Here is a 16,657-nt window from a genome sequence, read left to right as displayed (position 1 = left end):
TGCAAAAAGAACATCAATAAATATTGATTAAATAAATCATGTATAATTAGGCAAAAACCAGCTGATGGTCAAGTCAATAATATAGTTATGGAGGATAGCTAGGCTAACGTTACTTCTCCAAGTCAATAATATAGTTATGGAGGATAGCTAGGCTAACGTTACTTCTCCAAGTCAATAATATAGTTATGGAGGATAGCTAGGCTAATGTTACTTCTCCAAGTCAATAATATAGTTATGGAGGATAGCTAGGCTAACGTTACTTCTCCAAGTCAATAATATAGTTATGGAGGATAGCTAGGCTAATGTTACTTCTCCAAGTCAATCATATAGTTATGGAGGATAGCTGGGCTAATGTTACTTCTCCAAGTCAATAATATAGTTATGGAAGATAGCTAGGCTAACGTTACTACTCCAAGTCAATCATATAGTTATGGAGGATAGCTAGGCTAATGTTACTACTCCAAGTCAATAATATAGTTATGGAGGATAGCTAGGCTAATGTTACTTCTCCTAGTCAATAATATAGTTAGGGAGGATAGCTAGGCTAATGTTACTTCTCCTAGTCAATAATATAGTTATGGAGGATAGCTAGGCTAATGTTACTTCTCCTAGTCAATAATATAGTTATGGAGGATAGCTAGGCTAATGTTACTTCTCCAAGTCAATCATATAGTTATGGAGGATAGCTAGGCTAACATTACTTCTCCAAGTCAATAATATAGTTATGGAGGATAGCTAGGCTAACGTTACTACTCCAAGTCAATCATATAGTTATGGAGGATAGCTAGGCTAATGTTACTACTCCAAGTCAATAATATAGTTATGGAGGATAGCTAGGCTAATGTTACTACTCCAAGGCAATGATATAGTTATGGAGGATAGCTAGGCTAATGTTACTTCTCCAAGTCAATAATATAGTTATGGAGGATAGCTAGGCTAATGTTACTTCTCCAAGTCAATCATATAGTTATGGAGGATAGCTAGGCTAATGTTACTTCTCCTAGTCAATCATATAGTTATGGGGCCTCCCGGGTGGCGCAGTGGTCTAGGGCACTGCATCGCAGTGCTAACTGCGCCACCAGAGTCTCTGGGTTCGCGCCCAGGCTCTGTCGCAGCCGGCCGCGACCGGGAGGTCCGTGGGGTGACGCACAATTGGGCTAGCGTCGTCCGGGTTAGGGTGGGTTTGGCCGGTAGGGATATCCTTGTCTCATCGCGCTCCAGCGACTCCTGTGGCGGGCCGGGCGCAGTGCGCGCTAACCAAGGGGGCCAGGTGCACGGTGTTTCCTCCGACACATTGGTGCGGCTGGCTTCCGGGTTGGAGGCGCGCTGTGTTAAAGAAGCAGTGCGGCTAGGTTGGGTTGTGCTTCGGAGGACGCATGGCTTTCGACCTTCGTCTCTCCCGAGCCCGTACGGGAGTTGTAGCGATGAGACAAGATAGTAATTACTAGCGATTGGATACCACGAAAATTGGGGAGAAAAGGGGATAAAATTAAAAATAAAAAAAATAAAAAAAATCATATAGTTATGGAGGATAGCTAGGCTAATGTTACTTCTCCTAGTCAATGATATAGTTATGGAGGATAGCTAGGCTAATGTTACTTCTCCAAGTCAATCATATAGTTATGGAGGATAGCTAGGCTAATGTTACTTCTCCAAGTCAATCATATAGTTATGGAGGATAGCTAGGCTAATGTTACTTCTCCAAGTCAATAATATAGTTATGGAAGATAGCTAGGCTAACGTTACTACTCCAAGTCAATAATATAGTTATGGAGGATAGCTAGGCTAATGTTACTTCTCCAAGTCAATAATATAGTTATGGAGGATAGCTAGGCTAATGTTACTTCTCCAAGTCAATAATATAGTTATGGAGGATAGCTAGGCTAATGTTACTACTCCAAGTCAATAATATAGTTATGGAGGATAGCTAGGCTAATGTTACTACTCCAAGTCAATCATATAGTTATGGAGGATAGCTAGGCTAACGTTACTTCTCCAAGTCAATCATATAGTTATGGAGGATAGCTAGGCTAATGTTACTTCTCCAAGTCAATCATATAGTTATGGAGGATAGCTAGGCTAACGTTACTTCTCCAAGTCAATCATATAGTTATGGAGGATAGCTAGGCTAACGTTACTTCTCCAAGTCAATCATATAGTTATGGAGGATAGCTAGGCTAACATTACCTCTCCAAGTCAATCATATAGTTATGGAGGATAGCTAGGCTAATGTTACTTCTCCAAGTCAATCATATAGTTATGGAGGATAGCTAGGCTAACGTTACTTCTCCAAGTCAATAATATAGTTATGGAGGATAGCTAGGCTAATGTTACTTCTCCAAGTCAATAATATAGTTTTGGAGGATAGCTAGGCTAACGGTACTTCTTCTTTGCTAGCTAGCTAGCCAACCAAAGGCAAGCTAACACACAATCACATCAAGCAGCTGAAATTACAGCAAACTATGGAATTTGTGTTTGTTTTACCTTTGTTTCTATTGCCAATTCTTTGAATACATCCATTATAATGATGCTGATACATGAATTGGCCTGGATCAGAGAAGCTGTCAGTCTCGTCATGTCACAGTGGAGAAGAAAAACACTGCAACATGTTGCAGAGGTCTGATAGGCAGCTGTACTGTACCAAACCAAATGCTTGGCTAGTAGCATGGGGAAATATTGTCTTGACACTTTTTTCCCCGGGGGAGATTAAGTTTACAAATTGACTGGCTGGGCTGTGGGACAGTAAATGCACATTTATACATTTATTGGAACTGTTAACAGGCATCTCCCGGAGAATGAGGGATTGTGGTGCTATAACTCCCTGCTACCAACCAATCAGCATCCGGGATCCAAACAACCCATTTTATAATATGGTAATACGGCATTTGCTAACCCTTCATTCACTTCACTCAACAGTCTTCAGTACAGTAAAGTAGAATTTCGGGATTACTTTCTAGCATGCAACAGTGTACATACTGTATACACGGAGCATACAAAACATTATGAACACCTGCTCTTTCCATGACATAGACTGACCAGGTGAATCCAGGTGAAAGCTATGATCCCTTATTGATGTCACTTGTTAAATCCACTTCAATCAGTGTAGATGAAGGGGAGGAGACAGGTTAAAGAAGGATTTTTAAGCCTTGAGACAATTGAGACATGGATTGTGTATGTGTGCCATTCAGAGGGTGAATGGACAAGACAAAACAATGGAAGTGTCTTTGAACGGTGTATAGTAGGTGCCAGGCGCACCGGTTTGAGTCAAGAACTGCTACACTGCTGGGTTTTTCACACTCAACAGTTTACATATAAATGGAGGCGTTTTACACATCTCCTTTAAACAACATAAGTACAGCCTGTATGCTCAGCAGATGCTTTTGTCCTATAGGCATCCAATACCTTTCACACTGTTACCCAACACGGCAGTCTTTTCATAGCTTATTATGCAACAAGATGCTCTCTCTTTCACACAAAGAAAGGTGTTCAATACATATCGAGTACAAGTAGTTGGAATGATGCTTTCAGGGAGGTGAATGACACACATCCTGTACATTTCCTACAGCCTCTTCACAACATGTCTCAGTCGCAGAGTTATTACAAGCAGGCGCCCTTATTTTCACACTAATCTGTTGCGCAACACGTCTCCGTCTCAATAGGTTATTATGCTGAGGAGATGAGATGCTCTCGTTTTCACACTGAGACAGACAAGTACCCTTCCATTAAGGCTTTGTCTCCACTCCTACACTCTAATGGAGAGAGGAGGGAAATCAGATGAGACAGACTGCAGGAAAAGGTAGAGAGTGAAGGAGGGGGGCAAAGAGAGAGGGAGAAAGAGAGGGAAAGAGAGAGGGAGGGGAACAAATCAGAGGAGATAGACAGTAGGATGGGGGGGGGGGGGGGGGTACAATCACTGAAAGGAACAATCATCAACATACTGTCAAGTATCTGTACTATATAATCACTGACGATCGCTACGGTGTGAAGTGGAAGCACAACAAGTGGATCAGGACAATCATATGGCTGTGAAAATCAGAAACACACACACACAGTAGGCCTAAACAGTACACATCCACCAACATACACACACAGTCGTACCCAAGGCTTACAGAGCTATTTCTGTGAAGTACCCATGTACTGTGTTTACAATACACACAGCCTCCACTTACACACATACTCTCCACTCCTGTTGTCACCGAAGCTTCTGTATAGATATTTGATCATCTGTCATCCCCTCTCTCTCTGATCGTTGTGGGGTCCCCTACTTTCATTTCAGTCATTACAGAATTGGCATGGAAACTAACTATTTGAATCCACGGCCCCAGAAAGCTCTGGTTTAGATCAATTGCAACCGTAGAGAGAACAGAGAGGGACGGAGAAAGAGAGAGAGAATGGAAGAAATCTAAAGAGAGGGAGTTGGAGAAGGAAAGAGGGAGAGAGAGAGAAGAAGCAGAGAGAGAAAGAGAGAGTGAGAAGAGGCAGAGAGAGAAAGAGAGAGTGAGAAGAGGCGGTGAGAGAAAGCAGAGTATGAGAGCGATACGAGTGTGAGTGCTTGAACAAGGATCGGTCCAGAGAGCTAAACCAATCATGAAAGGAGAAACAGAGAGGAGAAAATCCTATGGCTTCCCTCCTTAGATCAATACTGATTCAAACCCTGATAACCTCCTAGTCCTATCTGATCCTCCTCTCTTTCTCTCTCTCTCTCTCTCTCTCTCTCTCTCTCTCTCTCTCTTGCTCTCTCTTGCTCTGCCTCTCTTTCTCTCTTCTCGCTACTTCTCTCTCTCTGTCTAAGTGCTTTTTCTGTCTCTGTCCTCTCTCTATGTTCTCTCCCTCTCTCTTTCTCTTCTCTCTACTGTATTTGTTCTCTCTCTCTCTCTCTCTCTCTCTCTCTCTCTCTCGCTCTCGCTCTCTCTCTCTCTATGTTCTCTCTATGTTCTCTCTCTCTCTCACTCTATGTTCTCTCTCTCTCTCTCTCTCTCTCTCTCTCTCTCTCTCACTCTCTCTCTCTCTCTCTCCCTCTCTCTCTCTCTCTCTCTCTCACTCTATGTTCTCCCCCTCTCTCTCTCTCTTCTCTCTGCCCCCTCTCTCTCTATGTTCTCTCTGAGCTTTTCCTTCGCTCTCACTATGTCCTTTCTCCTTCTCAATTCAATTCAATTCAATTGATTTTATTGACATGGCAAGTTCATTATTACTCACATTGTCAAAGTATACATATAGAAAAATTTAAAATATATATTTATATATATATAAACTATATATATATTTATATATAAATACATGGTGGGACCAACAGCAATAATAATTGTAGTAGTGGACATGGAATTGCCATTAACAACAACTACAACCACAATATTAATCAGAACAACAATACATTAAAGCAATGGTAGTAGACCAGTGTCAACATGACTGAGAGACACATGACATGGTATGAAAGACAAAACAAAACAAGATGGGAAATAATATTGACATTACATTGCACTTAGATTTTCTGTGGTGTCTTTCCAATAGGTGATATATTTTTCTTTTTGTTTTGTGATGATTTGGTTGGGCCAGATTTTCTGAGTGCTGTCCTGAGGCTCTATGGGGTTGGTTTGGGTTGGTGAACTGAGCCTCAGAACCAGCTGGCTGAGGGGACTCTTCTCTGGTTTCATCTCTTGACATTGTAGAGCTGTGTGATGGAATGTTTTGGGGTCGCTTGTTTTTAGATGGTTGTAAAATTTGATGGCTCTTTTTTCTATTCGAATGAGAAGGGGGTATTGGCCCAATTCTGCTCTACATGCATTATTTTAAGTTTTTCTTTGCACTTGCAGTACAGTCTTGCAAAACTCTGCATGCAGTATTTCAATTGGATGTTTGTCCCATTTGGTGAATTCATTATTAGAGAGTGGACCCCATACTTCGCTGCCATATAGAGCAGTTGGTTCTATAACCGATTGTAAAATTTTGAGCCAGATTCTAATTGGAATTTCGATTTTAATGTTCCTTTTAATGGCATAAAATGTTCTTCTTGCTTTGTCTCTCAGCTCATTCACAGCCATGTGAAAGCTACCTGTGTTGCTGATATTTAGTCCTAGATATGTGTAGTTTTTGGTGTGTTCTAATAGAACTGTGTCCAAATAGAATTTATATTTGTCATCCTGATTTCCGGACCTTTTTTGGAATATCATTATATTTGTTTTTTTTAGGTTAACGGTCAGAGCCCAGGTCTGACAGAACCTGTGAAGACGATCTAGGTGCTGCTGTAACCCCTCTTTAGTGGGAGACAGCAGCACCAGGTCATCTGCGTACAGCAGACACTTAATTTCAGTGTTGTGTAGGGTGATACCAGGTGCTGCCGATTATTCTAATGTTTTTGCCAATTCATTAATGTAGATGTTAAATAGTGTTGGACTTATTGGGCAGCCCTATTTCACTCCCCATCCCTGAGAGAAGAAATCTGTTTGCTTTTTACCAATTTTAACTGCACATTTGTTTTTAGTGTACATTGATTTAATAAAATCATATGTTTTCCCTCCAATACCACTTTCTATTAGTTTTTTAAAAAGACCAAATTGAATCAAATGCTTTCTTGAAATCTACAAAACACGAGTAGATTTAGCCTTTGTTTTGGTTTACTTGTTTGTCAATTAGAGTGTGGAGGGTGTAAATGTGGTCTGTTGTACGATAATTTTTTTGAAATCCAATCTGGCTTCTGCTCAGGACGTTGTGTTCGTCAAGGAAATGATGTAGTCTGCTATTTATAATACTGCAGAGGATTTTCCCCAAGTTGCTGTTAACGCAAATTCCTCTGTAATTATTTGGGTCAAATTTGTCTCTATTTTATAGATTGGTGTGATCAATCGCTGGTTCATAATATCGGGGAAAATACCTGCAGTGAGGATAATGTTGAAGAGTTTGAGTATAGCCAATTTGAATTTGTGGTCTGTATATTTGATCATTTCATTTAAAATACCATCAGCACCACAGGCCTTTTTGGGTTGCATCGTTTTCCAATAATTCTTCTTCTGTAATTGGGGTATCGACAGGATTCTGATAGTCTTTGATTGCTGATTCAAGGATTTGTAATTTTTCTTGATTATCTTTTTTGTTATATCTGTGAGAGCCAGAAATCTTGCTTGTTTGTAGGTGACCAAATACTTATTTTCCACCATAATTTGCAAATAAATTCATTAAAAATCCTACGATGTGATTTTCTGGATTTTTTTTTCTCATTTTGTCTGTCATAGTTGAAGTGTACCTATGATGAAAATGACAGGCCTCTCTCATCTTTTTAAGTGGGAGAACTTGCACAATTGGTGGCTGACTAAATACTTTTTTGCCCCACTGTATATTTCTCGATGATCATTATTAAACCATTTTTCATTATCTGTTATTTCTGGTTTGCTCTTATGCTTCTTTAGATTTGCCAAGGAGGCTAATTTGTCAAATATAAAGTTTATGTTCCAAACGGCCAAATTAACACCTTCATTGCTGAAGGAGAATGTTAAGGCTAAAAAGTTGTCCAGGAGAGATTGTATTTTTTGGCTACTAATTGCTTTTTGGTAGATGTCTGTACTGTTTGCACTCCATCTATAGGCCTGTTTAGTACCATGTAATTTATTGGGCCGTGATGCTTCATGGTTGGGTTCTGCTCTTCTCAGAAACACTGTGATTTTACTGTGGTCTGAGAGAGGTGTTAGTGGGCTGACTGTGACGGCTCTGAGAGACTCTGGGTTTAGGTCAGTGAGGAAGTAGTCTACAGTGCTGCTGCCAAGGGATGAGCTGTAGGTGTACCTACCAAAAGAGTCCCCTCTCAGCCTACCATTGACTATGTACGGACCAAGTGTTCGACAGAGCTTCACGAGCTGTACTCCATTTTTGTTTTTCACTTTGTCATAGTTGTTTCTGTGGGGGTATGTGGGGAGGGAAATGTTGTTGCTTCCTGGTAGGTGTTTGTCCCCATGACTGTTAATAGTGTCTAGTTCCTCTGCTAGTACGTTGCCTTGGGCCTGAATGTGACTGATCTCCCCCTCTAGAATGGAGAAACTCTCTTCGTTGAAGTAGGGTGACTGAGGGGGGAATGTATGTGGCACAGAGGACCTTCTCTCTCTCTCTCTTCCAACACTAAAGGATGGCAACAGAGCATTTCTCTGTGATGTCTCTTTCGGCTTTCTAAGATTGAAAGGTCATCTTTCTCATCTTTTATTTATCCAGGATGGCAACAGCTTTTTCTATTTAGTATTCTCTAAGTCGTCCTACTGTAGTCGTTCAACTTCTCAAACATCTCTGTTCCCACTTCTTCTAACACAGCTATCTAACCTATCTAAAACAATCACACATCCTGCTCCCACTTCTTCTAACACAGCTATTTAACCTATCTAAAACAATCACACATCCTGCTCCCACTTCTTCTAACACAGCTATCTAACCTATCTAAAACAATCACACGTCCTGTTCCCACTTCTTCTAACACAGCTATCTAACCTATCTAAAACAATCACACATCCTGTTCCCACTTCTTCTAACACAGCTATCTAACCTATCTAAAACAATCACACGTCCTGTTCCCACTTCTTCTAACACAGCTATCTAACCTATCTAAAACAATCACATGTCCTGTTCCCACTTCTTCTAACACAGCTATTTAACCTATCTAAAACAATCACACGTCCTGTTCCCACTTCTTCTAACACAGCTATCTAACCTATCTAAAACAATCACACGTCCTGTTCCCACTTCTTCTAACACAGCTATCTAACCTATCTAAAACAATCACACGTCCTGTTCCCACTTCTTCTAACACAGCTATTTAACCTATCTAAAACAATCACATGTCCTGTTCCCTCTTCTTCTAACACAGCTATCTAACCTATCTAAAACAATCACACATCCCTTTACCCCAGTCTATCATGTACACAGACTCCCTGTATAGTTCAGCCTTCATTTGTCTATTCTTGGTGTTGCAATTCAAACTTTATATGGCTTTCAGATGCCTGGTATAACTGTGTTTTTCAACTTTTCGGTTGTCCACCCCCCCAGATAGGTTATTTTGTTATGATCAACCTCTGTTTGTTCACCACCTATTTCAGAGAGTAAAGCAGTCCTCGCCTACTCTAACTCTGTGTTTCATTATGGTTGTCCCGAACTCTGTGTTTATATTTGCTCGCCCAACATATTGGTTATTTCTTCACGATCAACCTCTGTCTGTGGTCACTTACTCCTGCTCTAACTGTGTATGTTCATGTCTGTTCATGAAGGAGTCCCTAACTCTGTGTATATTCCTGTTTGCCCAACAGATTGGTTCTTTCTTCATGATCAATCTCTGCCTGGTGGTGATCGCCACCCAGTTCAGTGAGACGAAGCAGCGGGAGCACCAGCTGATGCAGGAGCAGAGAGCCCAGGCCCACTCTTCCTCTACTGTAGCCAGCATGACTGAGCCCTCGGCAGGCTGCTATGAGTCCGTCTTCCAGCTGGTCTGCCACGTCCTCCGCAAGGCCCGCAGGTATGGAGTATGGAGGCCCATTCATGCCAAAATACATTTGAATATTTCTATTTCTGTAATTGATTTGATATGATGTAATGTGCTTCTTAACATGAGAATGTCAAGTAGAAATAACTAGAACATCCCCAAATAAAATGTAAATTTTTAAAACAAAACAAACAAAAATAAAACCATTGAACAAAAACAACATTGGCCTCCAGCAGGTGCATTGCTTTTCCCTTTAATGTTTCAATGTTTCAATTTGTTTTGGCATGAATGTGCCTCTATACACAGGAGGTCCATGGCGTTCTGTAACCGACTGTTGGGGAGGCCCAAGGAGGTGAAAGGAGCAGGGAGAAGCCGAGGAGGAGGAGAGAAGACGAACGTGAATGGAGGAGGAGGAGGAGGTGGTGGAGAGAGGAGAGGGCAGCACAGACAGGGTGAGTGGTGAAGAGGGGGAGAGAGAGAGGGAGAGAGAGAGAGATGGAGGGGGTTAGAGTGGGAGTAGGTGATATCGTTGCATCGTTTGGAGGTTTTGACATTCGTAGGACACAGACTGGAAACAATAAATGGATTCATTAGAAGATGAATTTGTGGTGTCCATCTAGTTTTCTAAGGTTATGACATTCAACACCCGAGTACAGAGAGAGAGAATTGTTGGACGTCAAATTGAAAATAGCTTATTTTTTCTTTCCCTTATTTGATCTCCAATGTTCCCATTTGAACTCTTTCAGCGGTCCACTGTCCCCACCACACCAAGCCCGACCACGCCTCCCCAGGAGACTCCATCGCCCTCACCGTCTCCCCCGCCACCGACGGCTGCCCTCATTGCACCGTCGCCCTGTCAATCAGCGACGGGGCGGGACCTGCCGACAGCCTGGCCAATTTGGAGGTGGAGGAAGGAGCTTTGGAGGAGACGGACGGGGAGGGCAGCAAATGCGATGCCGGGAAGGAGGAAGTGAAAGACGCGGCTCCCGCTAAGGTTTCTGGGGGATGTAGGCGAGGGTGCGGGGAGCTGTGGGAGGAGACGAGGTTGATGTTGTTGGGGATCGTGGAGAGCAAGTACTTCAATAGAGGAATTATGATCGCTATCCTCATCAATACCATCAGTATGGGCATAGAACACCACAACCAGGTATGGATCTCTCTCTCTCTCTCTCTCTCTCTCTCTCTCTCTCTCTCTCTCTCTCTCTCTCTCTCTCTCTCTCTCTCTCTCTCTCTCTCTCTCTCTCTCTGTCTGTCTGTCTGTCTGTCTGTCTGTCTGTCTGTCTGTCTGTCTGTCTGTCTGTCTGTCTGTCTGTCTGTCTGTCTGTCTGTCTGTCTGTCTGTCTGTCTGTCTGTCTGGCTGGCTGGCTGGCTGGCTGGCTGGCTCGCTCTTCATTCTCTGTCTTTCGTTCTCTCTCTCTCTTTCTGTCTGTCCATCTTTCTCTATCCATCTCTGTCGGTCTGGCTGGCTCTCTCTTTCATTCTTTCTCTCACTTCTTCATTTCTCTTTGTGGTTCTCTCTATTTCTCTGTGTATTTGTGCCTGCATGTACTGATGTTCACCCCTTTTCTCCCCATCTCTTATTTTAGTCTACATATGTACTATATATACTATACATATGTCAACCCCTCTCTCTTTGCTCCTCTCTCCATTTCCAGACTCCACATAGTGACCTTTCTTTGACCCCTCTATGAAAAGGTCACAGTGGAACACAGTGAAATATTAGCCTCCCCTTTACAGTACATCCATAATGCAACAATTACGTACACACATCTTTCTCAAGTCTCTCTCTCTCTCCCTCATTCCACATCCCTCTCTCTCTCTCTCTCTCCACCTCCAACTCCGTCATCCACCCACTCTGTTCTTCCATCGCGGCAACAAAGACATGTCTCTTGTCTCAGAGAATGCTAAAGATAGAGAGGATGATGAAGGAGAGAGAGAGTATGATGAAGGAGAGAGAGGGGGTCCTTTGGGAGTAGGACTGTCTATGGTTACAAACTCACACGGACACACATGGACACACACACACACACACACACACACACACACACACACACACACACACACACACACACACACACACACACACACACACACACACACACACACACACACACACACACACACACACACACACACACACACACAATGACCTTCAGGCGGGTGATCAGAGGCGTGTTCAGTGACGTCATCATAGGACAAATCTGTGTTAGGGATAGTGATTAGGTTTCAATCACAACACAGACACATTTAGCCAGACAGATTTACCATACATGCTCGTCTGTGTGTCTGGAGAGAGCGAGGGACAGAGAAAGAGAGAGAGACGGAGAGAGAGAGAGGGAAAAATAGAGAGAAACTGTGCCACCACTGTGCCCTTTTTGACTGATCGATGCAGGCCTGTCAATCACAGGGAGATTGAACTGCCTGATAACTAGAGAGCGAGGGAGAGGAAAGAAAGAGAGATGGAGGGGAAAGAAAGAGAGAAGGAGGGGAAAGAAAGAGAGAATGAGGGGAAAGAAAGAGAGAAGGAGGGGAAAGAAGGAGAGAAGGAGGGGAAAGAAAGAGAGAAGGAGGGGAAAGAAAGAGAGAATGAGGGGAAAGAAAGAGAGAAGGAGGGGAAAGTAAGAGAGGGAGAGAGAGGAAAGAGAGAGGGAGATGAAAGAAAGAGAGGGAGAGAAAGCGAGAGGAAAGTGAGAAGGAGAGGAAAGAAAGGGAGAGGGAGAGAGAGGAGAGGAAAGTAAGAGAGAGCAAAGAGAGAAGGAGAGGAAAGAAAGGGAGAGGGAGAGAGAGAGAGAGGAAAGAGAGGAGTGGAAATAAAGAGAGAGAGAAGGGAAAGAAAGAGTGTGTGTGTGGGGGGGTACATTCCCAATGTATAAAGCAATATACAGATATTCACTCACTCTCTCTCTCTCTCTCTCTCTCTCTCTCTCTCTCTCTCTCTCTCTCTCTCTCTCTCTCTCTCTCTCTCTCTCTCGCTCTCCTCTCTCTCTCTCTCTCTCGCTCGCTCTCTCTCTCTCTCTCTCTCTCTCTCTCGCTCTCTCTCTCTCTCTCTCTCTCTCTCTCTCTCTCTCTCTCTCTCTCTCTCTCTCTCTCTCTCTCTCTCTCTCTCTCTCTCTCTCTCTCTCTCTCTCTCTCTCTCTCTCTCTCGCTCTCTCTCTCTCTCTCTCTCTCTCTCTCTCTCTCTCGCTCTCTCTCTCTATCGATCGCTCTCTCGTTCTCTCTCTCTCTCTCTCTCTCTGGTCCCTTCCCTCTCTCTCCCCACCAGCCTGAGGAACTAACCAACGTGTTGGAGATCTGTAACATAGTATTCACTAGTATGTTTGCCATGGAGATGATTCTGAAGATAACAGCGTCCGGATGTTTCAACTATCTGAGAAACCCCTACAATGTGTTCGACGGTGTCATCGTCATTATCAGGTTAACAATGGAAGGATTATCATCCAATATCATCCCAGTATTCAAACCAATAAAGACCCCAATCTGTTGAAATGTATTTAAAAGTCTAGATTGAGTCTGTTCATTGTCAAAGGAAGTCAAATCTCTAAACCTTGTCTCCCCCTCTCCTCCTTCTCCCTCCCTCCCCTGCCCTCCCTCTCGCCAGTGTGTGCGAGATCATCGGCCAGTCTGACGGAGGTCTGTCCATATTGAGGACCTTCAGACTCCTTCGTGTCCTGAAGCTAGTCAGGTTCATGCCCGCGCTGCGCAGACAGCTAGTGGTCCTGATGAAGACTATGGATAATGTGGCTACCTTCTGTATGCTGTTGATGCTGTTCATCTTTATATTCAGGTACACACACGCAGGGACGTGCACACACACCGCTTTGTACACATCTATATGTACATGATAACACACACACACACACACACACACACACACACACACACACACACACACACACACACACACACACACACACACACACACACACACACACACACACACACACACACACACACACACACACACACACACACACAGGCAGGGACAAACACATGAACACACACACACACAGACACACCTGGTACGCATGCAGTCACGTACACATACATGCAGGCACAGTGGTGGAAACACACACTCACCATGCACACATTGTATGTGCGTCAGCGTGCCTGACTGACTACACTTCCATGTCATTGAATTCCCATCATGAAGAGGTTCTAGACATTACTACCTGTTGACTGTAGAGGCTGAGACTGACAGAGAAACATACAATAAGCCCCAGTGTAATAATCAGTGTGGATTTCTTCTTCTTCTTCTTCTTCTTCTTCTTCTTCTTCTTCTTCTTCTTCTTCTTCTTCTTCTTCTTCTTCTCCTCCTTATTCTCCTTCTTCTTCTTCTCCTTCTTCCCCCTCTCCTTCTCCTTCTCCTTCTTCTCCTTCTTCTTCTCCTCCTTCTTCTTCTTCTCCTTCTTCCCCCTCTCCTTCTTCTCCTTCTTCCCCCTCTCCTTCTTCTCCTTCTCCTTCTTCTTCTCCTTCTTCTCCTCCTTCTTCTTCTCCTTCTCCTTATTCTCCTTCTTCTTCTTCTCCTTCTTCTCCTTCTCCTTCTTCTTCTTCTCCTTCTTCTTCTTCTTCTTCTTCTTCTCATTCTCCTTCTTCCCCTTCTTCTTATCCTTCTCCTTCTCATTCTTCTTCTCCTTCTCCTTCTCCTTCTCCTTCTCCTTATTCTCCTTCTCTTTCTTCTTCTTCTCCTTCTTCTTCTCCTTCTTCTTCTTCTCCTTCTCCTTCTTCTTCTCCTTCTTCCCCTTCTCCTTCTTCTTCTCCTTCTCTTTCTTCTCCTTCTTCGTCATCTCCTCCTCCTTCTTCCTCCTCTTCTTCTTCTTCCATTTAGGTGCTTCAGTTCCACTTCAGTGCAGAGAGGCATACACAGGATAAATGGAGCACATTGACAATGCCCTCCTAGTAATGTCAATAGCATTACAACTCCCTAGACATACAGTAGCCTACACAAACACCCTCCACGGCTGGTTACATAGGCTTTATCTTTCAACAGATGAAACCGCTATGACATGTTTCAGCAAACATCCCCACATCAGGTTATGATTTAGCCATTCTTATTCCCTGGACAACTTGGTTTAATTGATTTATATCCTTGTGTGGCAGTATCTTGGGGATGAGTGTAGTTTTCTATTGGTCATATTAGACGTGTATTATCTGTCTTGTGTTGCAGTATCTTGGGGATGAGTGTAGTTTTCTATTGGTCATATTAGAAGTGTATTATCTGTCTTGTGTTGCAGTATCTTGGGGATGCATATCTTTGGCTGTAAGTTCAGCCTGAAGACAGAGGCAGGAGACACTGTTCCAGACAGGAAGAACTTTGACTCTCTACTCTGGGCCATCGTCACTGTGTTTCAGGTAAAGGGGGGGTAGTACTCTCTCCTTCTCTGATCCCTCTCTCCTTCTCTCATCCCTTGCTCCTACCCTTATCCCTCTCTCCTTCTCTCATCTCCCTCTCCTCTCTTCCCTCTCTCCTTCTCTCACCCCCATCTCCTTCTCTCCTTCTTTCTCTATGTAGATCCTAACTCAGGAAGACTGGAACACGGTGCTGTATAATGGAATGGCTGCCACCTCTCCTCTAGCTGCTCTGTACTTCGTAGCTCTCATGACGTTTGGGAACTACGTTCTCTTCAACCTGCTGGTGGCCATCTTGGTAGAGGGATTTCAGGCTGAGGTAAGAGTTTGAGCTTTATTGGGCGGAGGGATTAACATACTTTAAACCAATGACATGGCATAGATATTTTGATGTAGCATTCATGTTCTTCCACCTCTCTCCCTCCCACTCTTTGTCCATTCCTCACCCTTTCTCTCTTGCTCTCCCTCCCTCTCTTTCTCTCACTCTTCCTCTCTCTTTCTTCCTCTGTCTTTCTCCCTCCCTCCCTCCCTCCCTCCCTCCCTCCCTCCCTCCCTCCCTCCCTCCCTCCCTCCCTCTCTCTTCCTGTCTTTCTCTCTCTTTCACTCCCTCCCTCTTTTTCTTTCTCTCTCTTCCTCTCTCTCTTTTCCTCTCGCTATCTCTCCATCAGGGAGATGCTAATCGCTCCTATTCAGAGGATGACAGTTCCCCCTCTAACTTTGACGAGAGTGAGAAGCTTAATGACTCTCTCAAACTGTCTGGTGAGTCTTCATATACTGCATTCACAATATAATGCTGTGGTTTGGATGGTAACATTCACAATATAATGCTGTGGTTTGGATGGTAACATTCAGAATATAATGCTGTGGTTTGGATGGTAACATTCACAATATAACGCTGTGGTTTGGATGGTAACATTCACAATATAATGCTGTGGATTGGATGGTAACATTCACAATATAATGCTGTGGTTTGGATGGTAACATTCACAATATAATGCTGTGGTTTGGATGGTAACATTCACAATATAATGCTGTGGTTTGGATGGTAACATTCAGAATATAATGCTGTGGTTTGGATGGTAACATTCACAATATAACGCTGTGGTTTGGATGGTAACATTCACAATATAATGCTGTGGATTGGATGGTAACATTCACAATATAATGCTGTGGTTTGGATGGTAACATTCACAATATAATGCTGTGGTTTGGATGGTAACATTCACAATATAATGCTGTGGTTTGGATGGTAACATTCAGAGTACAACGCCTGCACAATCGTTTCTAGGAAAGGACAAAGCAGAGGACAAAGCAGAGCATTCTTTATGCTCATGTTTCAAGGATGTTATACACAACACATTAAAAGGGGTGGGGGGTCGAGCATCCTTGAAACCATTGTACATGGACTAGGTATTCAGTCACAGACAAAATAAGGTGGTTCCCAAGACAACTATTGAATTCTGGATGGGATTCATACCAAAGTATAGCCACGCCGTGAGGAGTTATAATGCACAGAGTGCTGAAGTAGACAGGGACACACATGGACACGGGAAGGGGTGTTTTGGGGTCATTCTGGGTAGCACTCAGTGTTCTCTACAACACACACACACACACACACACACACACACACACACACACACACACACACACACACACACACACACACACACACACACACACACACACACACACACACACACACACACACACACACTCCTGCCCCCCCACCCCCCCACACCAACTCTTCCTCACAGTCTCCCACTTCCATTACAGATGTCCTCACCTTATTTGAACCAAGGCATCTTCAAGCTCTCCTCAGACTGAGTGAAAGAGAAAAGAGAGTAAGACTACGTGTTGTAACTG

General features: G+C 43.3%; 1 protein-coding gene across 1 annotated transcript in view; it reads left to right on the top strand.

Annotated features, from left to right (window-relative positions):
- Positions 1–16,657, top strand: part of LOC120037668 (voltage-dependent T-type calcium channel subunit alpha-1I-like) — a gene marked incomplete at its 5' end in the record, with an annotated part of 166,483 nt that overhangs the window by 37,726 nt on the left and 112,100 nt on the right. Inside the window, 7 exons of the mRNA XM_038983664.1 lie at positions 9,276–9,536; positions 10,221–10,595; positions 12,711–12,862; positions 13,047–13,232; positions 14,680–14,797; positions 14,958–15,113; positions 15,463–15,553. Coding sequence (XP_038839592.1) covers positions 9,276–9,536; positions 10,221–10,595; positions 12,711–12,862; positions 13,047–13,232; positions 14,680–14,797; positions 14,958–15,113; positions 15,463–15,553 — 1,339 coding nt within the window. The remainder of the gene's footprint in view (positions 1–9,275; positions 9,537–10,220; positions 10,596–12,710; positions 12,863–13,046; positions 13,233–14,679; positions 14,798–14,957; positions 15,114–15,462; positions 15,554–16,657) is intronic.

Source organism: Salvelinus namaycush, unplaced genomic scaffold, assembly GCF_016432855.1.
Source record: "Salvelinus namaycush isolate Seneca unplaced genomic scaffold, SaNama_1.0 Scaffold181, whole genome shotgun sequence".
In the NCBI taxonomy this organism is placed as follows: domain Eukaryota; kingdom Metazoa; phylum Chordata; class Actinopteri; order Salmoniformes; family Salmonidae; genus Salvelinus; species Salvelinus namaycush.
This window is presented reverse-complemented; position numbering and strand designations above follow the sequence as displayed.